Genomic DNA, 24,480 nt, shown 5'->3' with positions numbered 1-24,480 from the left:
ATTTCTGTTTCTATAAATATACATACATATATATGTACTTGTATGTGTATATATATATATATATATATATATATATATATATATATATATATATATATATATATATATATATATATATATACTTATTGGTTTACAAAAAAAAAAGTGACCACTATATTCGTTATTGGTGTGCGTCTGTTGGGTAGTCGATCTCGTCGAAAAAAACAAAAACAAATCAAAATTATTTATTTTTTGAGATTTGTTCTTCCCTTATTATCAGTATTTAATTTCAGTTACTACAATGGCGATTTCGATGAAACTTGGTTAGTAAGTTCATACCATGACCTAGTTGTGTGCAAATGAGAACCGATGCTATGGACACCACCGTTGCCGAGCAACGGGACTTTGAAATTTTTGAAATATCATAAAAAAAAATATTTTTTCAAAAATCGGGCCACGAGCGACTGTGGGCAGTACATTTAGCCATATTGTCAAAAATTTCCAGCCAGATCATATGAAAACTGTCGGAGAAGATAGACTTTGAATGAACCCTGGTCGAAAACAATAAAAAAACGAAGTTCGTTAGATCTCAGAGATTATGAGTCAGATATACATGAAACTGGTATGGTCGGTTCATGGTATGTCCTAGTTATGTCTGAGAAAGAACCGTTGTTGTGGACCCCTCCGTTGCCAAGCAACGGCCAAAAAACCTCAACATGTGGGGGTATTTTAACGAAAAAACAATCTGCAGCATTAACCCTTGAAGCTGGAATCATGAATTTTCTTGTGCTTAATCCTCAGGTCATTCCCCATCGAACGGGCCCATCGCGTCAGGATCTATTGGGTAGTCGACTACCCATGTCCGCCTCCCGGCTTGTCTGTCTGTCTGTCCCGAGCATAGCTCCGTGGGTTTTGATCCGATCCTGATAAAATTTTGGTGGGTGTTTATATCATGATCTTGTTGTGTTTTCCTGAGAATGGGCATGGTGCGCCAATTATGGGCAGAGCCACGCCCAAAAAACATGTTTTTAGGGGGGTAGCCGATTTCAATTTGCATCTTCTCAGGGGTTTGTCGAATCTGACAGGTGTTTCAGTATTTGGTTAGCCCAATGGCACCTGCATAGCTAGATGTAGATGGCGCCCATAGCACCCAATGGTGCCCCACGGAGCTAGATTTTTTATTTTCATCCCAGGGTCAAGGTCACAAACTTAGAAAATTGCGAATTTTGACATAAAAATCCATCTTCTCCGAGGGGTTTGTCGAATCTGGCAGGAGTTTCGGTATTTGGTTAGCCCAATGGCACCTGCATAGCCCCACGGAGCTCGATTTTTCGTTTTCATCACAAGGTCACAAACTTAGAAAATTGCGAATTTTGACATAAAAATCCATCTTCTCCGAGGGGGTTTGTCAAATCTGGCAGGGGTTTCAGTATTTGGTTAGCCCAATGGCACCTGCATAGCTAGATGTAGATGGCGCCCATAGCACCCAATGGTGCCCCACGGAGCTAGATTTTTTATTTTCGTCCCAGGGTCAAGGTCACAAGGTCACAAACTTAGAAAATTGCGAATTTTGACATAAAAATCCATCTTCTCCGAGGGGTTTGTCGAATCTGGCAGGAGTTTCGGTATTTGGTAAGCCCAATGGCACCTGCATAGCCCCACGGAGCTCGATTTTTCATTTTCATCACAAGGTCACGAACTTAGAAAATTGCGAATTTTGACATAAAAATCCATCTTCTCCGAGGGGGTTTGTCAAATCTGGCAGGGGTTTCGGTATTTGGTTAGCCCAATGGCACCTGCATAGCCCCACGGAGCTCGATTTTTCATTTTCGTCCCAAGGTCTAGGTCACAAGGTCACGAACTTAGAAAATTGTGAATTTTGACATAAAAATCATACGACCGCCCAAACTTTGAGAGCTTGGATGACAATATTTTTTATGCATAATCTTGAGGTCATTCCCCACCAAAAGTCTTGGAACCATTTTGCTCTATCTCGAACACCTTGCCCATGGCGCCCCGTTCAAGTTTGTTTTTACGCTGATTTCATCAAAGTATGGATAATCCGAGGAGTGCGAAATGCCATATAGCCAATATGACATTATATTGTTCCTGGAATGTTCCAGAGTAAGTTTTGCACCAAAGGTCATCATCCTTGACCTTTGACCTTTAAAGTTCACAAAGGTCCAATTTTCAAAGTTGTGGGAATCGAACCGGGTTTTCGACCTTCTTCGACGAACTAACTCCACTAAGCAATAGCACGTATCCTGTTTCCTTTATTTTCATGTCCACAACATTGTTTTGTGACCTTTAAAGGTTATGCGAAGGTCAAATTTTGAAAGTTATTGAACGAAACCAGGTTTTCGACATTTTGCAGCAAATAACCTGTCACTCGTACCACATCATGTTGATCATTTTTATAACTTGGTCAAAAATTATCAGATTATCTCATCCTTGACTTCTGAAACAATCTACATCGTCAAATACCGCTCATGAACCATCGCCGTCTCCAGACTTGTGTGTGTGTGTGTGTGTGTGTGTGTGTGTGTGTGTGTGTGTGTGTGTGTGTGTGTGTGTGTGTGTGTGTGTGTGTGTGTGTGTGTGTATGTGTGTGTGTGTGTGTGTGTGTGTGTGTGTGTGTGTGTGTGTGTGTGTGTGTGTGTGTGTGTGTGTGTGTGTGTGTGTGTGTGTGTGTATATATATATATATATATATATATATATATATATATATATATATATATATATATATATATATATATATATATATATATATATGTATATCTCTTCTTCTTCTTCTTCTTCTTCTTCTTCTTCTTTCGGCTGCTCCCGTTAGAGGTCGCCACAGCGGATCATCCGTATGATTTAAGAGTGCTTGTGACAAAACCCAGACCAAATTCAGGTAACAATTCATGGACGTGAATTTACTCATCTTCTTGACTTTTTTCATCACTTGCTTTGCAATTACCTATTGTGATATAAAAACGTCTGGATCTCACTTTGAGCTCTGTTAGACTTTGGAGTCCATCTCTGTTCCATGATCAGTCATGTTGTATGTAGACTAAGAAGAAACCTGAAGAAGTAAAGAGCAAAGATGGAGTCATCAGGAGGAACCTGGATAGGATTCCAGTTTCAGCTGCCACTTCACAACCCTCAAACCCAACCAGGCGCAGCCAAGTGAGCCTTACAGAAAAAATTCTGCAAGAATTCACCTCCCCTTAGAGAGATAGAAAATGGAAGAGAGGAATAGAGAGTAAGAGAGATAAAAGAGAAGAAATAGCACCAATTAGAATGAATAAAGAGAATTGTGAAGAAAAAAATGTGAAAGGACAAAAGAACAAAGATGTCAGGAAGAACCCAGACAGGTAGATTTCCGAAGTTACTCCCCAGGCTCAAACACAGCAACATGTGCAAGCTTATTTATTATCTATAATTTTTTTTACATTTTTATTTTAAGCGAAAGTTTTCTGAAGTTTATAATTTATGAGAAAAGAACCTGTCCTTATGGACGGGTTAATTCACCCAGAATTAGAGGTGGGATGACTTGCAATACCCATTGGGATTGGGTGGCAAAAAGTACAATCCCCCTGTTTTTATGAACCCGGATAAAAGCAGAAAATTTTAGAGCAACACCCAATCCCATCAATATATTGTTTGACCTGAGATCCTCAAAATATTTCTTTCAATGCTACTTCTTTCTTTGTTTTCACCATTCACTTTATTCCATGCAAGTCTTTGAATGCAACTTTGGAGTGGAAGACCTTAAAACTAAAACAAGAGGCTGCTGTGCTGTCTCTCTTTCCACTCTCCTCCTCTCCTCCCTCTTCCCCTCCTCTTTCCTCTTCTCTCGCTCTCTCTTTCTCTTTCTCTTTCTCTTCTCCTCTCTCATCTCATCTCTCTTCTCTTCTCTTTTCCTCTCTCTCTCTTCTCTTCTCCAAGCCTGGTGTTGGCTTAGTGGTTGGGGTGGCGGCTTGGGATCCCAGTGTCCTGAGTTCAAGCCCCGTTGGCTGCTGAATTAACACCAGGGGGTTGACTCAGCCTGTCATCCATCTGAGGTCGGCGAAGTGAGTACCAGTGTACTGGTCCCGGTGTATGCCCCGGATAGAATAGGTATACCATATCCCTGTGTGTCGTAAGAGGCGACCAGGGTTGGCGTCAGGAAGGGCATCCGGCCATAAAACATTGCCTCAAGAAAAAGCCTAACCCCTGCACAGCAGGGAAAAATGGCTGTAAAAACGGTCAATATCTCTTCTCTTCTCCTTTCTCTTCTCTTCTCCTTTCTCTTCTCTTCTCTCCTCTCTTCACCTCCCTTCTCCTCCCTTCTCCTCCCTTCTCCCCTCTTCTCCCCTCTTCTCCCCTCTTCTCCCCTCTTCTCCTCCCTTCTCTCTTCTCCTCTCTTCTCCTCTCTTCTCCCCTCCTTCTCCCCTCCTTCTCCCCTCCTTCTCCCCTCCTTCTCCCCTCCTTCTCCCCTCCTTCCCCCTCCTTCTTCCCTCCTTCCCTCCTTCCCTCCTTCTCCCACTTCTCCTCCCTTCTCCTCCCTTCTCCTCCCTTCTTCTCCCTTCTCCTCTCTTCTCCTCCCTTCTCCTCCCTTCTACTCCCTTCTCCTCCCTTCTCATCCCTTCTCCTCCCTCCTCTCTTCTCCTCTCTCCTGCTCTCTCCTGCTCTTTTCTCCTCTCTCTCCTCTCTCCTCTCTCCTCTCTCTATCTCTCTATCTCTCTATCTCTCTATCTCTCTATCTCTCTATCTCTCTATCTCTCTATCTCTCTATCGCTCTCGCTCTCGTTTTCTCTCTCTCTCTCTCTCTCTCTCTCTCTCTCTCTCTCTCTCTCTCTCTCTCTCTCTCTCTCTCTCTCTCTCTCTCTCTCTCTCTCTCTCTCTCTCTCTCTCTCTCCCCCCCCCCCCGTCTCTCTTCTCTCTTCTCTTCTCCTCCCTCTTCTCCTCCCTCTTCTCCTCCCTCTTCTCTTCTCTCTTCTCTCTCTCTCTCTCTCTCTCTCTCTCTCTCTCTCTCTCTCTCTCTCTCTCTCTCTCTCTCTCTCTCTCTCTCTCTCTCTCTCTCTCTCTCTCTCTCTCTCTCTCTCTCACACACACCAGTTTTTGAGTCTGCTTTCGCTGTTACATGATTGGAGGTGCAGCGGAGTTCTTTTTGAGATTATGAAAGCCAAACTTAACAATAATACTTCCTCACAAGATTCTTCAGGAATTTGTTGTTTTGCTTTTGAAAATGCGATTTGAACTTTGCCATTTTTGGAAGTTTTCATGAGTTCAAGCCCCCATACAATTTCAAAGAACATGATTCAGAATAACATTTTCGGCCTGAACCACCATGCCTGGTAAAGAGGTGTGACAATGTATACATTCTCCGATGATAATCCAGGGAGTCAGTGTTGCTGTCAAACTTTTAGCAGGTGCACGGTCCTATTAACATCAGAAGCTGTTGTATTGCTATCAACACCCTTCAACTAACCTAGTGATTGAAGATTTTTTTATTTTTTTTTGTAATAAGTATTGGACAGTTGTAGTTCGATGCCATATAATTGTCTCGTGATCAGGAATTCTTACACTTTGTAAAAATTTCAGGCTACTATAAAATGTAATTGATGAGAAAATGAATCGGAATGCCTAATCTGTAAGCGTCCATTTGTGTTGAAGACACAGGAACTGTCACAATGCCAGGGATGATAGGAGTATGCATTTCAAAGAAATTGTGGAAATTCAATGAGGTGGTGGTGGTTGTTGTTGTTGATTAGCCCCAGTCAGTTCTGCTCGAAAAGGCCCTGGCACAGAGATAGCCAATTGATCTCCCAGGAGCAACCCACAGATACCTCACATCTAACATGTTCATCGAGGTTGTATTTCATGCTTAATGACACGTTTATGTGAATAAGGATGTTTAATGAAAAAATCCATAATGGCCTGTTCAATTTATACGGAGATTTTGAAGTTTCATGCCAGTTTCAATGAAACCGGACGGCGCTAGTGGAGCGAGTAGGGAGTACCAAACACAAAGAGGCTCCAAAGAACCCCGATTGACTGCCACACTGATCTGTGGAACAAATTTTAATTTTTCTGTGAGATTAATAGTCGTAAAATTTGAAGGGAGGTCATTGCTTTTCATTACCTTGATCACCATCGAGATTGCTCTGAAATAATTGACTACCTGCACCACTGACTCCACAATCGTTACCACCATTAAAACTCGCCAACATTGTTGTCTCTCCCAGCAGCTGCATCTTGATATCGTCCTGCATATTATTCAAGATCTTTGAACGTTGAAGGTTCTTTCGATTTTGAGCTAAGTAGAGCCTTGTATTTCAGCAGCTTGCTCAGCTCACTCAACAAAGGCTAAACAGGCTTTGTAAATACAAGGTTGTTAAAGTTCAAATTATGGGAGGACATCAAGGCTTGTATCTGACTATGATATGCTTCGATAAACTCTGCATTGTAATATGAAGTTCTTCAATTTTATTTATTTTTAATTTTTGGAACATAGCTTCGGTACTTTTATGAAACTCATTGGGTTTGGCAAAAATGTATTATCTCGCAAAAAAAAAAATTGAAATGTGTCAAATGTAATGACAAATTTACAATGTTGATAACATCTGCGATACTTTATATCTATTTGGGCATAATTTTAGCTAAATGCCATGTTATCCAAGCCACGTGCTACCACTGTTAAATTAAAATTGCAATTAGTGTGGAAAGGAGGTGGGCTATTTCCATGTGGACTGAGGAAGGGCATGATACATTTAGAGAGGAGTGACTCTTAAAGGGTACTAAATTACAAACTGAAATTACATGTTTTTAGCCATAGAATTACCAAGATATTTTATTATATTATACAGGTTGTACAGTGCTGTACTCATCATACCTACTACCCACATTGTTCTCCACCCCCAGCACTTCTTTTCCTCCCTATACCCTTTCCTCCTTTCTTCCCATTTAATCATCATAATGTGAGTTCCCTTACAAGGAGCATTGATGCAGGAGGAGGGCATTACGCCAATCAAAGCCTGCACTTTCACCAACTTATGGTTGCTTGTCCGTACTCTATCCTTTTAAAATTGTCGATGCTCTGTCCTTGCAAGCAAGAAAGCAACACATACCATTTTCAGAATGTTTCGTTTGACTCGGCTGGGGTTCGAATCGCTAACCTCTCAGAATCAGACCGAACGCTCAAACCATTGCACCACCAAGGCAATTCTCTCCCCCGCCCCCACCGCCCACCCACTATTGTTCTCGAAAACAATTTGAGTAGTGATTCTTACTGTGATATACAGCTTGCATTGAGATTGCATACAAGCATTGAGATTCGTTTAACTTTTGAATTCACACCAATAATTAATTGCTGGAATACCTGGGTCACTTTGTCTCTGTCCCTCTCCCAGTGTGTCTGTGTCAGAGCTCAAGCCTGAGATGAATCATGTACCCAGCACTGAGTCTCAGCCTGAAACTCCCACGCTCCCTCCAAAGCCCCCAAACACGCCAGCAGAATCTGCAACAGAACTCATTACATTATCTCCTCCACCATCATTCACACAGGAGGTTTGTTTGGAGTATGGTTAACGGGTTAATGATTTATGAACTACATGATGTAGTCACACTGCTTAATGTGATACATAAGTATTCGATCGGAGGTAAACATGCGTGCTGATGAAACCACTATGAAGGAGAAAAGGTTAGATATTTTCAAATCGTCACGGAGACCTGCATGCAGACATTCAAAAAGATTTGTCGTGGATTTGTCAACTTTGTCAAAGTTTGATACAAATATCTTCCATTTCATTTGGCTGGCTGTTGTGAACTGCTTATCAAAAACCAACTGTTTAAAGCAGTTGATACACCCAAATGTATGGCATGGCTGGTGTATCAGTGACGCCGATGATCCATCGGCTTGAATGTGCCCGATCTCATCAGATCTCAAAAGCTAAGCAGTTCCGAGTTCGGTTCGCATTTGAAATGGAGATCTTCACGTAATGCTGACCAGGTATTGTAAGTTGAAGGACGGCAGGACAGCCTATTTGGTAGCGTAGTCGCCTCTGAAAGGTCCGGTTATGGATTTCTTGCATCATGTAGTTGATTCCAACTGAAAGTCCTGCTGTAGAGTCCCGGCAGGTGTTGCTGTGTCTTGAAATAGCGATCCATCAGTTGGGGATAAAGCCAGCTGTGTCATCTGCATTGACCTTGTGAACATTAAATATCCCTTGGTATCTATCAAAAAGAGGGCATTACATGCCAAAGCTCTGGCAAAACGCCATACTTAGTGACAAAGTGGTATGTGCCAGTAATTTAGGAAAACAAGACATTTGAATGTTAGAACAAATTACTGGTCAGAAAGGATCATCATCATCATCATCATCATCATCATCATCATCATCATCATCATCATCATCATCATCATCATCATCATCATCATCATCATCATCATCATCATCATCATCCATACTCTGTCGGTACAGCGTCTGCCGAAACAGTTTCTTAGCTAGTGTTACTATCCTTTACAGGTCGCCACTCTGACGAATTACACCAAGATTATTAGATTAATAAAACTGATGGGATACATGGGATTGGTCAATACCTTCCTCCTGTATTTAACTTTACATGATTTTCCTTGTAGTTATGCATTCCTTGTTTTCACACTTTATTCTTTCTTACTGATTTTATTAATTCATTTCTTCTGGCTTTATTCCTTTGTTTATAATCTAATCTTCAAGATGAAATGTTAATTCGACTTGTACAAATGATAAATTTAAAACGCCATGAACGCTGCATTTGCTATTGGGTGACATATGTCTGGATTGCAGCTGTGATTCATCTAGCACATGCTCATGACCCAGACAGAATTCCAAATTGCCTCGTGACCTAATTTGCAGTCGTTTGCCATGTCAGTGGCCATGGACAAAACTTCAGTGAAACATTGATTTTTATTGTCAAGTTCACCTTTTAGAGGAGATTATTTGCTTCACATATGTTTTTTCTTTGGATCCGTGCAAATGCTTTTACTCAGGCTTTGGTTCAAACTGTCGTTGGGGCCCAGCACTGGCTGTGTCACCATCTCGTGGCAGAAGCTGATTTACAGTCTCAGAAGGTAGCTTCAGCTTCATTTAAAGCTTCAGAGGACTTGCATCCTTTAAAAGGCTGCAGGCACTGCCACTTTTCAACAATGATGATTGAGAGATTGGACGTTTTTCTCTCTCTCACTCTCTCTCTCTCACACACACGCACACGCACACACACGCACACACACACGCACACGCACACACACACACACACACACACACACACACACACACACTTACTCTCTCGAGGGGTCTGGTCTTTTCTGATGCACCAGTGTAGGAAAATAATAAAAAGGAGTACCTTGAAAAGTATTCAGAAATGTGTCTTTGTGTAGTTTGCCACCTAGTGGTGAGGGTCATCCCAGCCACTTATGTTTACTAGTAGGATACCTATTTAATGGCTTGTTTTCCCCACCCTGTTCCTGAGAGAGAGAGAGAGAGAGAGAGAGAGAGAGAGAGAGAGAGAGAGAGAGAGAGAGAGAGAGAGAGAGAGAGAGAGAGAGAGAGAGAGAGAGAGAGAGAGAGAGAGAGAGAGAGAGAGAGACACACAGACCCCTCTTTCCTGGGAGAGATACCCCCTCCCTGCAGTCTGAAATACTTCCATAGATGGGTCAAAATGAGTGCATCAATCCGTGCATGTTGTGCTCTCCCATCCCCCAAATTATAATACCTTTATTTTAACAGTCATCTCGTGGTAGTAGTGGATGTATTGTTGTGGGGTTATTTGAAAAACACTTAAAATGGCTTAAAACCTGTGTAAAAGTAGCCACCCTCCCTCCCCAATAAAAGGTGTTGGCGCCATGACATTCCCAGGTAGGAGACTGCAATAAAGGTATCACACGTCTCGACGTCAAAGGGTTTCCGAGTTTCCTTCACAAATACAGACATGCACGCAGACAATTGTTCCTTTTTAAGGATTACAGCAATATCTTGCTTCGCGCTCAGGGTGTGTTCCTGTAAAGAGAGCACTAATCAAAAATGTGCTAACGGGGCCATTATACCATTGTTTATATGGAGATGCGTTCCCGACAGCGTTATTTCTTTACATGAGCGGAATGTGTGAGGGCTTCGTTGGGGTATCGGTAATAGCGCAAATAATAATAGATGGTAAACATTATTTAAAAAAGACTATAATACAGAAGGTAAACAACTCGGGGAATACAAAAGCTGCCTGTCGCAACTTCGCCACTGATACAGATGCTGTGCAAGTTACTGCGGCACTTAAACCTGCTGAACAAAGCGTAACCGGCTCTCCAGCTTCTCCAATAAACTGCTCCTTGAATGAGTTAATAAAGTGGTGGACTGGGCAGAAGCTTTTATCTTGTCTGCATTGTTGAGAATTGGTCTAATAGTCGACATAGCCAAGTCGAATGCATGACCCACTTCCACTTGATTGGCTCAGAGCGTGTGCATACAAACAATGGTGCTATAATCCCCCTTCCACCACCCTCCAGCTCCCTCCACCTGTCACACATGGGTTACTCACCGCATCTCCAAAAGAGTAAAGATCCATTTTCTTTCCATGAAACAAAATATTAACATGAGCTTGATGTCAGATTACATAATGCAATTTGCACAGTAATGACACCATTTCCAACATCCATTTTACTCGTGCATTGACCTTCACCATAACCTTAACAGGTGCTGGAATCTGTGAGCGCGTTGCCATCATTGGCAGGACGCTTCCCGAAGGGTGATGATGATGTTGCTGATTTGCAACCTGCAACACCGGCTGAAAATATCGATGTGAGGAACAACAATGATCCAGAGGTAGATGGTCGAGTTTCTTCATCTCTTGCCCCTCCACAATCTACACAATCACAGGACAAGATTGGAGACGCTTTGCAAGCCCCAACTCCACGTACCCGCATTGCTGTGAGCAGCAGTCTCACAGCTCTGAACACAACTGAAGGACTGGGATTTAGAACTCTTGGGCATGGCAGGAACTTGGGGGATGTTGGTCTTGCTGCCAGCCAGGGTTCTTTGGTCAATTCCGAACGTGAAAGGCAAAAGAGAAACTCAATGCTGCAACTGGAACAGTGGGTGAAGTCTCAGAAAGAGAAAAATGAAGTGGATCGGATGAGGTATCAGCATCTTTTCCCTCCCTCCTATTATTTTTACTCCAAACTCCCCCACCTCTCTTCCCCTCCACCTTCCCTTCATCTTCCTTTACTTATGCCAAACATTCTCTTTGCTTCTTACTCCTTTCTCATTATTTACATCAGGCCTTGTCTCTATCTTCTTCTTTAGCATAGTGTCCACGCAAACCCTGCCACGTCACATGCCCAGCCATCGACAATCCCTTTGCCTTGTACCGATATTGGATGGCTTCTCCTCTTTACCACGGCGTTCGAGGCGCCCGGGAAGTGTTGCCAGTGGAGACCTTCAGAACCCGGTCAGAGGACCAAGAATGATTGGTAATTCAGGCGGTCACGTGAGCACAGAGCTGCAGGAATGGAAGCAAAGGCAGATGCGGCGGCACGGAACACCAGGTCAGAGAACACTTTTGACTTAAAAAATATATATTTTTGTAAAAATCGTACTTCATGCATTACTGTCACATTGCTGACAGTCTAGTTTCAGCCTTTTTGGGGAGTGGAGGGGGGGGAGGGGTGGGGGGCAATGTCTATTGGGATAAATGTAGAAGGCATTTTGGTGGTGGAAGGATGTGGTGTTGCTGTTTTCTCATTCATTTCAAATCTTCGCGATGTGATCAGATTTCATCTTTCCCTCTCTCTCCACGGGCTTTCGCCCCTGAACGAAATTTGTTCAGCCATCTAAAAATGACATCACACAAACACCTGACATCCTTGCCCTTAAGGTGAATATCAAACATTGCATCACTTTTACCAAGATTGCAGATTTTATTATCAATGAAAGAAACAAAATAGATTTGCCTTCTCTAAACAATGCCCGCTCTTAAGCACCCAAAACCTGGATGTTTCAGTGTGCATGTCAAAATAACTTTAAGGATATGACATTAACGCGTGCACTGATAATTTGGTGCCTGTGCTGCTGTAAAGGATCGACTTTACTCCAACTCCCAGAATTCTGCACTTGGGTGCTGTGTTGGCCAATCGATGATGACATTGCTTCATGGCGTATTGGAGGTATTCTGTTAAAATCCAGATGAATGCCGCAGTATTGCAGATTTCAATGCCAATTTAACCAGACTCGGTGTAATGGTAAGAGCGTCCACTCCGAGGCTGGGAGGTCGGTGGTTCATATCCTGGCCGAGCCATCCCAAAGACTTTAAAAATGCTACGTGCTGCTTCTTTGCTTGATGTTCAGCATTTAAAAGGCTAAGAGCATGGATAATCTCCATAGGTTGGCACCCATGGGGAGGAGGAAATTCCTCTTGAAGAAATGCCCCGCTGAGTACAGTAAGAAAGTCAGCACCATTGTTGTGGCGTCGCTGGTACCCAGAGTGCCCCGGGAAGTGACAGCACTTCCTCCAAACTCAGTGGCTGTGTTCGTCTCGGCTAACTGTCCTGCGGTGTGCTTCATGTATTCGTCTATGCCCATATGTGTGAGATGTGTGTGTGTTGCAGCTCCATTTCGAGCTTTAGATCCTGTTAAAATGAAAATCTTCGTGAAGTCGAGCACATCTCAAAAGCCTGTCACGTCACTACTACGAGAAGATTGTCCGTAAAAACAGCTTGCTAATTAACCACCCTCAGGATGAGGACAATATGCTTGCCTCCACCTGCTCCTCTCCACATGAGACGCTAGTCCACTCATTATGGTTCACTTTTACCTAGTTCCTTTGTTGCAAGAGGTTGTTATAAGTGACCATCGATCCTACCCTTCTCAAGCACTTTCTACTGAAAAGTTTTTATAATCTGCAGGTATCAGTTTCTGTTCTTTATTCATTTATTTATTTATGTTTACAATTTCATGGACTGCAAACCTGGGATCCTGACCATCTGCTACACCAGACCAAAGTTGTGCTCAAAATTTTGTGGTCTCTTCAATTCATACAACTTTGCTGACTTTATTCTTCCGCTGATTCTTCTTCTTCCTCCGTATGCAGTACATAGCTGTTGGTAGCATCATTTTATGGGGACGCAGCTGTGCCACTGATGCAGTTGTCCCCTGTATGTTTGAGAAAAAATTGGGAATTTGGTCAGGGTTCTGGCAATAGCTCAGCAACTCGTCACAAAAGAGATTGTGGGATCTTTAATGTTCACCAACTAATGCTGGCAGACAGGACACCTAGTTTAACGTCCCATTTGGTTTCCTCGTCTGCGTTAGGCAAGACATGCAGCACGTGCTGTGTTGAGTGAGACATTTTCGTAGTACATTTCTGTATACATGAACGCTCTTAAAAGAGCCGAGTGATAGAGAATGTTAAATGAACTTGATAAGAATGGTGCAATAGGGAACAGGTGTAATGAAAAGTATTTTAACATTACAGGTATAAGTATATATCGACATGCTGTACATCGTTCTACCTGCAGAAGGGCTTTTATCAGTTCACTCGAATATCATTAAGCGTTTTTTAAAACTTTTCGTTTCTGAGAGTTGGCATTGCTCTACTGAGCACATTTGAAGTTGAATAATAAGTTATTCAATTGATTTTTCACATTCAAGTAGGTCAGCTGGCTTTTAAATTTTTTATATCTGCTGTTTTGCCCCATAAATTCCTGCTGGCACCGCTGTGTCGCTTGGATTTGAGGCCCATTATATGCACCTTGAGATTAGCAGTGCGGTTGTGCACAAGAGGGTATAATGTCTCAATAACTGTACATCATGCATTACATTTAGGAAAAGTACATCACATGCAGACAGTGGGGAAAGGTGTGGTAGAGGGGTAGTTGGGACTCATTGAGTTATTGGCAAGTGAGTCTGAAAGGGGTTTTGATGGCTTTAAAATTATCAAGTCCACATAGCTTTCACGAGATGGTCATTGCGATGTAAATATCTGGTTTAGTTGTATATTTGGTTTGTTTCATCAATGCAGAATTCTGGCATTCCACGAAAATAATTAGAGCAGATGTGACTTATAAGAAAATGGTGCAATGAACAAATAATATTACGTTCCCAGGTCGTTTTCCGGTGAGCAGTCCTCCAGCCCTGTACAGTATGGTGGAGGTTGATGAGAGCGGAGGTTTTGCAGTTGACAGTGGCCTTCCTCCTCACTCTGCCTCTCCACGTTTCCTCGAAGCCTCGATGCTTTACCACGGACTGTCCCCTCGGCGTCGCCTTTCTCAGGTGAGAAATCTGCTTACGAGCTGGCTCAACGTTTGGAGCCACTATCTTTGAGGCATATGTTTTTAAGGTACATACGACCTATTTTTTTTTTTTTCTTGGTCGGGTTTTCACCAAATTTTTTGAAAATTTAAGCTTGAATTTTCTTAAAGTGTTCATTTTGAATATATATATATATATATATATATACATACATATATATATATATATATATACATACATATATATATATATATATATATATATATATATATATGTGGAGTATGGTCGTACTACATATGAAGGGCTGATGCAGGGAAAAAATGGCCGCCCATTCAAATGTGTACACAATATTATGCTTTTAAACTACCATAGAGTGAAGTCATAAGCATTTAAAAGCCATAACTTTTATTCTTGAACATTTTCTGAACTACCAAAATTTAAAAAGACGCCAGAATACATCTCTGCAGTACCACAATGAAAGAGCGCAAAAACGCCAATTTGTACTTCTTCTTCTTCTGCTTCTTCCCCTCTCAAGACAATGTAAAACTATAGCCCAACCTACATCAATAACTGCTGAAGACATGATGGTGATTCCAACGCAAGGAAGTTATTTTGTCTCTAGGGCTAGTGCACGCAACCCAAAATTTAAAAAAATAAATCCAGAAATAATTATTTTATGAGGAAAATAAATTGAACATTGATGTGGATTCAACCAAACCAGGTCAGGATCGTGGGAGGGGGAAGATGGACAGTATCATTTCAAAAGCAATACACATCCAAACCATCCCCAAAATCAACTAAAACAAGTATTAAAACAATTTAATAACATAGATGGATTTAATCTACACCAAAACAAGAAAAAGAGCAATTCGAGATTGCTGACCCTCACCAGGACTTGTTTTTTGTGGGTGTTTGTATACTGGTGTGTTCCATAATTAATGAGACAGAAGTAGAACTGCTACATTATCATTGCTCGCAGTGATGACCGGGTACCAAGACGTCCCTCTTTTATGCAACCCCGCTTTGATCAGACACCTGACCCATGACGTTTATTACTATTCAATTGAATTTAGATTGGGATTAAAATTAATTCAATTCAAATCAAATGGAACACCAAATAGGTACAACCCTGCATTTGAGTCATCAGAAGGAACCCGAACAAGCAAAAAACAAAGATGAAGTCATCAGGAGGAACCTGGATAGGATTCACATTTCAGCTGCTACTCCTCTACCCTCAAACTCATCCAGGCGCAGCCAAGTGAGCCTTATTTAAATAATTAAATAATTCTGGCTGCCAGACCATGTGTCTGATCAAGTTGAAATTTAAACATGTATTCCCCATCACTACCAGATCACAATTGTGAAGTTTCACATCAATTGATTACGCAGTTTGAGGGAAAACATTATTTTATACTTTTCTTCAATCCAATATGGTTGCCAAACCATGTGACATCAATTATTCCTGAACAACCTTGTACATGTGTGCCTTGGGGAACATTTGTGTGAATTTTCCCCTCGATCTGTCCAGCCGTTCTGGAGAAGAAGATTTTTTTATATGTTTTCGGGTAAATCCAATATGGCTGCCAAACCATGTCACCTCTGATGTCATATGTGTGACCTTGTTCCTCATGGATAGGCGATTATAATTGTAAAGTTTTGCCTCGATCTGTTCAGCCATTTCAGAGAAGATTTTTGAAGATTTAAAAAGAAAAAAGAAACAATATGGCTGCCAAATCACGTGACCGATGATGTCATCAAAAAAATTTGTGAACCATTTTATCCCTAGATGACCCTCAAAAATTTTCATACCGATCGGATGTAGCGTTCTACATATGCAATTATGACGTCATAAGAAAAATCACACTCATTCCCCATGAGTACTTGCTCTGTGCCAAGTTTCAAGTTTTTTCTTTTGTGCATTTTCAGAGATTGTGGTCCAATTGTTTTTTTCCGTTTTCCCAATTTAGCTGCCACACCATGTGACCTATAGATCATCATTATCATTAATACATTCGCGATGAGTAGTCGCACCATTGGTGAAAATTTCATCTCGATCTAAAAATGGTTGTGGAAAAAAACACAGAAGTTCTGTGCGGACAAACAGACAGACAGACAAACGGACCCAAATGCAATACCCTCTCCTTCAGTGAGGATAATAACAAAATATATATAACATAAGGCATGTTTTTTTGTTTTTTTTAACGATAATCGCATCGTTTCACAAATGTGCTCATCCACATTGTGGACTGAACCAAAAGCCAGGATTCAGGGTATGTGGACGGGTAGAATGCACCATAAGTCGAATTTAATAACATAGATGGATTTAATCCATACCAAAATAACAAAATATATAAAACATTAAGCATTTTGTTACTTTAAAAAAAATTGCAGAAACAAGAAAGAAAGAAAAAACATTTCAAAAAAAATGTGAAAACATAGAGTGATGAAATCTCAAAAATACAACCAAACAAGGTAGGAATGACACCACAGTACGATGCCACAATACGACACAACAATCCTCGTATGGATTACCATCACAACATCTTTTGCCATTTTACTTTTGTTGTGGGATTGTGATTGATGAAGAACAAAAGTGCAGGAGAATGACACCACAATACGGCACAACAATCCTCTTCTGGTTTAACATCATGATATCTTTTGACGTTCCATCACAATCCCAGAGCAAAAGTAAAATGTCAAAAGATGTTGTGATTGTAATCCATACGAGGATTGTTGTGGCATCGTACTGTGGTGTCATTCCTACCTTTTTTGGTTGTTTTTTTTTGAGATTTCATCCCTCTATGATTTTACATATTTTTTTTCAATGTTTTTTTTTCTTCTTCTTGTGTATATATATACATATCCTGTATGTATATATAGTATAAGATTTGGGAGGTTGGGATTATACATTTAAAAAAGGAAAAAGCCGCAATAATCGATTGGCCTGAGGAAGCTCACTGAGAAGCAGGTTAAACGACGCCTGAGACCGGATCAGGTCTTGCTTTTTTATTATTAGATTCTCAGAGTAGGTCTGGTTACTTTTTGGTTGGATGTGCCTTTTGCTGCTGTACAATCCCACAGAGATGTAGGGGGGCTGTAGCTCTGCTAAGCTAATGCCTAATTGGTGGAACCCATGCAATTGTTTAGCCAGAAGAGCCTATTTGAAATTTATATTTATATGTACAGTACATGCATGATCTCGGGGATTCTAGGCTCTAGGGTGTAGCCTGCACAGACATCAGGGATCATGTGATCTAAGGCTCATGGCTGGAGACATTCGGAGAGATCGATGTACTTTTACATGAATTACAAACACACGAGCACATCATGGTCATATCAACACAAGAGTTTTGATTTTATCCCCTGATCCCAGCTCAAATGAGTTATGGAATCAAATAAGAATGCAAAACAAGCATTCCCCCCTGCCCCCCCCCCATCCTAATCCTCCCCACCTTACAATTCCCCGACGTCCCCTACCCCTCTCAAAATCAAAAATGAAAAACCTCTGATTCACACAAGAATAGGTTAGGTTCCAAGCTAGAAACATTATTTGGTCTAAACTGTTTAGTTGAGCCTGTGATCATCATTCGTGTTCATGGCTAATCACACTGAGTGTTGAAGTTATCATGTATTCGGGTGTGTTTGTGCCACAGAATGATCGACGGTCACTCCCTCCCTCTGCGTTTGCCTCTCCCAGCCTCGAACCCTCATCACTTCAAACCTGCACGGTAACTCGAGCTTGTGTTGACCCCTTAAGGGATGCCTATATAGGTAGATGAAGTTTTATCAAACTTCCCCTTGTTCTCCTGCCTAACTTTAATTGGACTTCGCAAGTATTTTGCATTAAATATCTTGTCAATCCCGCTTTGTGTGTTAACCGGACAAAATGTCTGCCCCATACCCAGAATATTGTTAACTTAACAGTACACTTAGTTATCTCTGTGCTTACATCAATAACCTAATTGTGCTTTCATTGCATCCTCTTTTTAATTTTTTTTGTTGTTGTTGTTCTGCATCCTGCCAATTTAATTACATAATTGCATGTCTTTGTGTGGCTTGTTTTGCAAACTTGCTTTTCATAATTATTGCACTCCATGTTCTGCATTTCCCCTCATGAATCCATGACCTGTATCCTCATTCATTTTGTTATTGCACATCCCATTTTATTTCCTTTTTGTCTTATTCTGACATCTTCATTCTTCCAACTATCTACATATTGTTATGACTGGTACCATTTTGGCTGAGGGGTATTGCACCTTTCGGTGCGTATTCTTTATTGTGACATCTTCATTCTTCCAACGGTCTTCATATTGTCATGACCGAAACCATATCTTCCTGTTTGATTTGGAAAACAACGACAAACAAACAACGAGTTCTCATTCAAACATCGCCTTTCCTCTTTTCAATTCCATCTCCTGCGACGTATGTTGCTGCTGTTTTTAAACTTTCCAATTTATGCCCCACCTTTATTTCTTCACACATTTATGCATTTCTCATCGTCCAACGATTTACCAATGTCGTTTTTAATCGCACCATGTTTCTGCATCTCGCAATCTTCTCCATTTGAAAGTGAACGTGTCCACTCTTATCAATCGCCATGTTTTGTCATCGCTTTGTTTTTTTTGATCTGTCAATCCGTCGGCCTATTTTCCTCATTACGTCCTCATCGTCATCACCATATCAATCTATCGCTTTGATAGGCAGAGGAGCTTACGCTGCTCCTCATCCAGCTGCGGCGGAGCCAAGCTAGCCTGGCACAGGCCCGGAACAGGGCTCTTTCCACCACCTTCTCACCCGTCAACCATACACAGGTCTGATATCGCAGCGTTATCCTTCCACGCGTGCAGTTTTGATTGTTGAAGGCAAGTCTTATTCAGAGACATTTGCATATTACATATGCAAAATTTGATGAATATCTGACCCCTCCATTATTTATCCCATACATCCTCAAACTTGCTTACCTCTACATAAATTCCTTACATTGTATGCAAACTTCGGCAATGTACAATCATTGATTGTACGCTAACCGATGAAATTCGACGCTCAGAAATTATAGTAAGATATGTCCGTATTTCGTTTTGTGTAATTTTTCTGCTCTTTTGTTCACACCCTGATGAGCCTTTTATGGGAACAAACCTCACTTCTTGTCATTCGCATCTTCGTAGTACATACCCAGCTCCAAACCAGCGGGAGAGTATTTTCTAAAATGCCGTTGAAGCATAAGGATTTGGACGTATCGTGCGATCCAACAGAGTCAAACACAGTCCAGTGCATTCAAAAGTTCTTGGAAAAAAATTGCAGTTTCCAAACATTATGGCTCTCAGGTCTTGGCACCTTTGTATGTGCACTGCTGTTATGGTTACTGTGACGTTTTTTCAATTGCTCACTCTGGCTTCCATCGCTCACATTTTCAACCGGAGAGCATTGTCAGAAAAAAAAGATAGCAAGAGCTATTTGCTATTTTTGGTTGCGAAACATGGATGTTTAGAAGGTTTCTAAACATCCATGTTTGGAAACCTTCCCACCTGTGATGAAGGTTGCTATCAGGGTTTGATGAAGTGTTTCCGTAGTCATGTTTTTTTTTTTTACTTTAAGTATGGACGTGCATACATACCTCTAATGGTGAAAATAATTTGCTTCTTGTAATGTTATTATGAAAGAAAACTTCCGCAATGATATTATCCTCAAAATGAAACGGCGGTACAGAAATGCTAAAAGGAGTGGGGAGTGGTTACAGATCTGCACCCTCCTTCCATTCCCTCTCCGAACTGCTATGCCCTTCCACCTTCTTCTCCCAAATTCCAAAATCCTCCTTTTTCACTGCCTCACTATTTTCTTCTCCTTTTTCCTGTTTTTTAAACATTTTCTCAATTTAACTACTCCCGCCCTCCGCCCTTGTGTACGTAATATGCAAATGTTCATTTCCTTAAAGTACCTACCGAAGCAAATACGTTTACAACAAAAATTCTCTGAACCGATAGATCATCAATGTACCTCCTGTTTTTCGTACGAATTAATCAAAATATAATCAAATTTAACTGAGAAGGGTTGCCTTTATTTTATAATATCCAATACACAAATTGAGCAGATGGTTGGACAAGCAAGTTGGAGAATTCTGATATCATAAGGCTCAGTTGTTCATGCACTCGCTTTGTCTTTGTCACTAGCTTCCTGTCTTTCGCTTTCTCTATTCTGCTTGTTTCCTCAGTCCTTGGCATCTGCTGTGTCTATGCAGAAAAATCTGCGTTTTATTGAAAGCCAGGTAAGTGTACGTGCCATCTGGGTGATTCAACAATTTTATTTGCCATCTCTCATTTCTCCATGTCTCAGAACTTTAAAACAATGCATTAAACAAATGTTTCCTCATCACAAAACACCCATGTTTATATAATAAATATATAAATAAATGACCGTTTTTACAGCCATTTTTCCCTGCTGTGCAGGGGTTTGGCTTTTTGTTGAGGCAATGTTTTATGGCCGGATGCCCTTCCTGACGCCAACCCTGGTCGCCTCTTACGACACACAGGGATATGGTACACCTATTCTTTCCGGGGCATACACCGGGACCAGTACACTGGTACTCATTTCGCCGACCTCGGAAGGATGACAGGCTGAGTCAACCCCCTGGTGTTAATTCAGCAGCCAACGGGGCTTGAACTCAGGACCCTGGGATCCCAAGCCGCCACCCTAACCACTAAGCCAACACCAGGCTCAAAATGTTTAGAATTCTTCACCATGTTTAGAAACCTCAAAATGCATTATGAAAGATTCAACTCGCTTTATTATCTCATTATGTTACCAAACTTTACATTAAATTCAAATAAAGCTAGAAGAGCACCGGTAGCAGGCATACCTCCACCAGGCTGAACAGTTTATGTTTTGTCGCCCACTGAAAGGCCAGATCTGCATCCAGACCTCTTGTCACCTACCAACTCATCTGTTCTTGTCACCTACCCAACTCATCCACCAAGTATTGTGTTCCCATCGTATGCTCCCTTTTTGGCTGCTGGTTGCATCATTGGTTAGGGGCATGGCTATGCCGCTGACGCAGTGCCCCTATTGCCAGTATACTGGTGCTCATTTCGCCAACCTCGGAAGAACAACAGGCTGGGTCAACCCCCTGGTGTTAATTCAGTAGCCAACGGGGCTCGAACTCAGGACCCTAGGATCCCAAGCCACCAACCTAACCACTAAGCCAACACCAGGCCTAGTTTTGTGTTATAGTCCATCCACAACTGTTTGAAATTTCATGCTATATATCATTGTTGGCCCTATCTCTCAATGGTGAAGAATCACTAAAGACATTTTTTTTTTTTAATGGCAGATCTGGATCCGGATCTTTACCAAAATTGAATCAATTTGTCCTTGTCACACACCCAACCTGTCCACCAAGTTTCATCTGACTTCCATCCATAACATTTTGAGATATTGTGCTATATATTGTTTTTGGCCCTATCACTTAATGGTGAAGAATCACTTAAAATATGATTAGTTCCGGATCTTCACCAAAATCTAATCAATTTGTCCTTGTCACAAACCCAACCTGTCCACCAAATTTCGTCCAAATCCATCCATAACCTTTTGAGATGTCCTACTCACAGACAGATGGGTGAAAATATAACCAGGGGCGGAGGTAGCAAACAACACCATGATTCTCAGAATTGGACACCTGAGTGAGTTGTTATCATGATCACATTGCTGTAAAAGTTTGTTTTTTTACATTAAAAGCATCAGGTGTCACTGGATCTGGAGGTTTTCTTTCCATGTCTGTCTCCATTGTCCTATCTTTCACTAGTCTCACAGTATTTACCACTCGGAAGGTTCTGCAGTCCAGCTGACTCGAAGTGCAAATGAATTTGATCTGGATGCTAAGGATTTTTTTTCTTTTCTTTTAAAACTATATTAGCTGAGCAATTTAAAATCACCTTCTTCCTTGACTGCCCTTCCCTGCACGAGTGACATTGGACGCTTAACTCACTGACATCACTCGGCCATCTTTTTGCTGAGCCTGAACTTCTAACGGAAAGGGCAGATTCACTTTGAAATCTTTTTGTCATTTCGTATTACTCAGATAATCCACACAGAAAATTACCTTTCTCTTTTTAACAAGTTTTTGGTGTGGAATCGCCGTGCTCAAGGACTACGTCTCTGCTACTTCTGAATAAAACACCATTTCCTATACATTTTTAACACACTTGATCATATATAAGAGCTGTGCTATTCAGGTATTCTTTTGCATCATACTTTACAAAAATATAAAAGCATGATCCTCAATGTGTGTTTTACACACAACTTAAGATGTGAGAATCAATCATTTCAAGATGAGGAACAAAAATATTTGCTCCTGAGCTCAGAATTTAATTTAGAAGAAGGTCAAAAGTTTATGTCACCTTGGAGATGTGATCGAGATAGAGGCATCAGGAGGAGCAAAATTAGCTGTTAGATCAACAATGAAGTCAGCCTGGAATAATTGGAGATACCTATTATCATTACTATCATAGTTTTTACCTTATAAAGCTGGCTTATTGACCTGAACGTCCCAAATTATCCAAGATGGTACTAGCTCTGTCAGCCGGGCAGCAATTCAGAAGCGAGGTCCAGCTAGGTGGTTGAATGTGGGATCAATGGGGAGGAGAGGTGTGGAAGTGGTGGAGATGATACAGAGAAGGAATTAAGGATGGTGGCAGGAGGCTAGTCACAGAGAGGGGAGCAGTATCGAAGGTGTGGGAAGGATGTTTCAAAGAGCTGTTGAACTGAGAAGGAAGTAACGGCGAGCTGGAGCTACCGTGTTGTGCAGAGGTGAAAGTGGAAGTGGTGGGGAAAACAGAGAAGGAATTGCGGATGGCATTGAAAAGGATAAAGAAGGGAAGAGCACCAGGCATTGATGAGGTGTCTACAGAGATGATAATTGTAGCAGAAGAAGTCGGAGTCAGTTGGATGAAGAGGCTGTTGAATATATGTACGAGAGAAGGTTCAGTTCCGGAGGATTGGAAGACAGGGTTAATTGTGTCAGTATGGAAGGGTAAGAATGATGTTCAAGATCCGGGGAAGTACAGGGGCATTATGTTCTTAAATCGTGCAATGAAGGTCCTGGCGAGGAATCTGGCCGGGAGGATAAGGAAGAGTGTGCTCCTCCCTTTGGATCTTTCTCGTCGACCAGTTCTCAGAGAAATCGAGATGTTTGATTTTGATGTTGCTCTGTTGATGCCTTGATTGTCGGCCAATTCTAGATCATCCAGCGCATTGTATTTGAAGGCATCAATGAGCCTGTGCCTGTCGACATCGGAAACCCTTCTGTGGCGACCGCGGGCTGCCATTGCTATTTGGGAATCTGAAAATGAAGAACCAGCCTTCTCATGCAAATAATGATGTGTAATGTCTTTCTCAACATTTCACAGATCATAGAAGATACATATTCTAGAAAAGAATATGATTGTTAGTGTCATAATAGGTCTACTCATGCAAACGACATGTACGCACCTTCAGTCGGAATTTGAAAGCACGTGCAGTATTTTGAATTACAATACACATTCGTGATTTTGAATGCCCAGATACCAACGGCTGCTGACTTGAGTGAAATTGAATGCAGTACATACAACTTTTAAATTGACTGCAGGTTTCAGGAAATCAAATGTTGAGAAAATGAAATTGAACAACCGTTGAAGATATTTGAATGATCACGTCATGGAGCATTCATTTTCAAATGAAATTGAATGCCAAAAGATGAAAATGGCTCGGAAAATCTATATTACTTATAAGTAAGAATTGTATTTTTTGTTTGCTCATTATACAAGCCCCAAAAGTGCCAAAAAGTAACAGACAGACATTTGTTGATCGCAATGTTGCTGAGCAATGCAATTGTGATTCGGTACGACACCAGCAATGACGCCTGCCTATTTGAGCACAGCGAGTCAACAAGCAAAGCACGATGCAAATGCATCTCAGCGTATTGATTGCCAATAAACTGAATTACTGGACTGGAACATACATAAGTTATGTTGTCCAATGACAGTCAGCGATGCGATGGGTTCAATGCTAGTAGTATTAATAATGAAACGAATGTTATTAGATAACAAGTGCAAATTGTAATGTGGAACAAGTTTCGTTTGATGGAGCAATATTGCTCATTGCAAAACATTCTGAACCTTTTAGGGACGACTGCATTGGTCAATTTAAAATTGTACACTCTTTATACACGTGTCGAGGCTTATGGAAGAGCATAATAGCAAGAGGGCAAAGCGGTGCGGAGGGAGGAA

At 41.3% G+C, this 24,480-nt stretch overlaps 1 protein-coding gene across 15 annotated transcripts in view; it reads left to right on the top strand.

Moving 5' to 3' along the window:
- The window catches only part of PLEKHA5 (pleckstrin homology domain containing A5), a 260,790-nt gene that overhangs the window by 212,753 nt on the left and 23,557 nt on the right, over nt 1–24,480 (top strand). For 9 of the 15 annotated variants that reach the window (XM_085874995.1, XM_085874991.1, XM_085874993.1 and 6 more), the window contains 7 exons: nt 7,361–7,517; nt 10,673–11,115; nt 11,282–11,523; nt 14,079–14,245; nt 17,878–17,952; nt 18,925–19,035; nt 20,433–20,486. In XM_085874995.1, the coding sequence (XP_085731121.1) occupies nt 7,361–7,517; nt 10,673–11,115; nt 11,282–11,523; nt 14,079–14,245; nt 17,878–17,952; nt 18,925–19,035; nt 20,433–20,486 (1,249 nt within the window). The remainder of the gene's footprint in view (nt 1–7,360; nt 7,518–10,672; nt 11,116–11,281; nt 11,524–14,078; nt 14,246–17,877; nt 17,953–18,924; nt 19,036–20,432; nt 20,487–24,480) is intronic. The other 6 variants (XM_085875001.1, XM_085874996.1, XM_085874997.1 and 3 more) reach the window with 3 other exon arrangements.

This window comes from Eptatretus burgeri, chromosome 3, assembly GCF_056783735.1.
Source record: "Eptatretus burgeri isolate ZD-2024b chromosome 3, Ebu_testis_v1, whole genome shotgun sequence".
Lineage (NCBI taxonomy): Eukaryota > Metazoa > Chordata > Myxini > Myxiniformes > Myxinidae > Eptatretus > Eptatretus burgeri.
The sequence above is the reverse complement of the archived record's forward strand: the minus strand, read 5'-3'. Positions and strand labels throughout refer to the sequence as shown.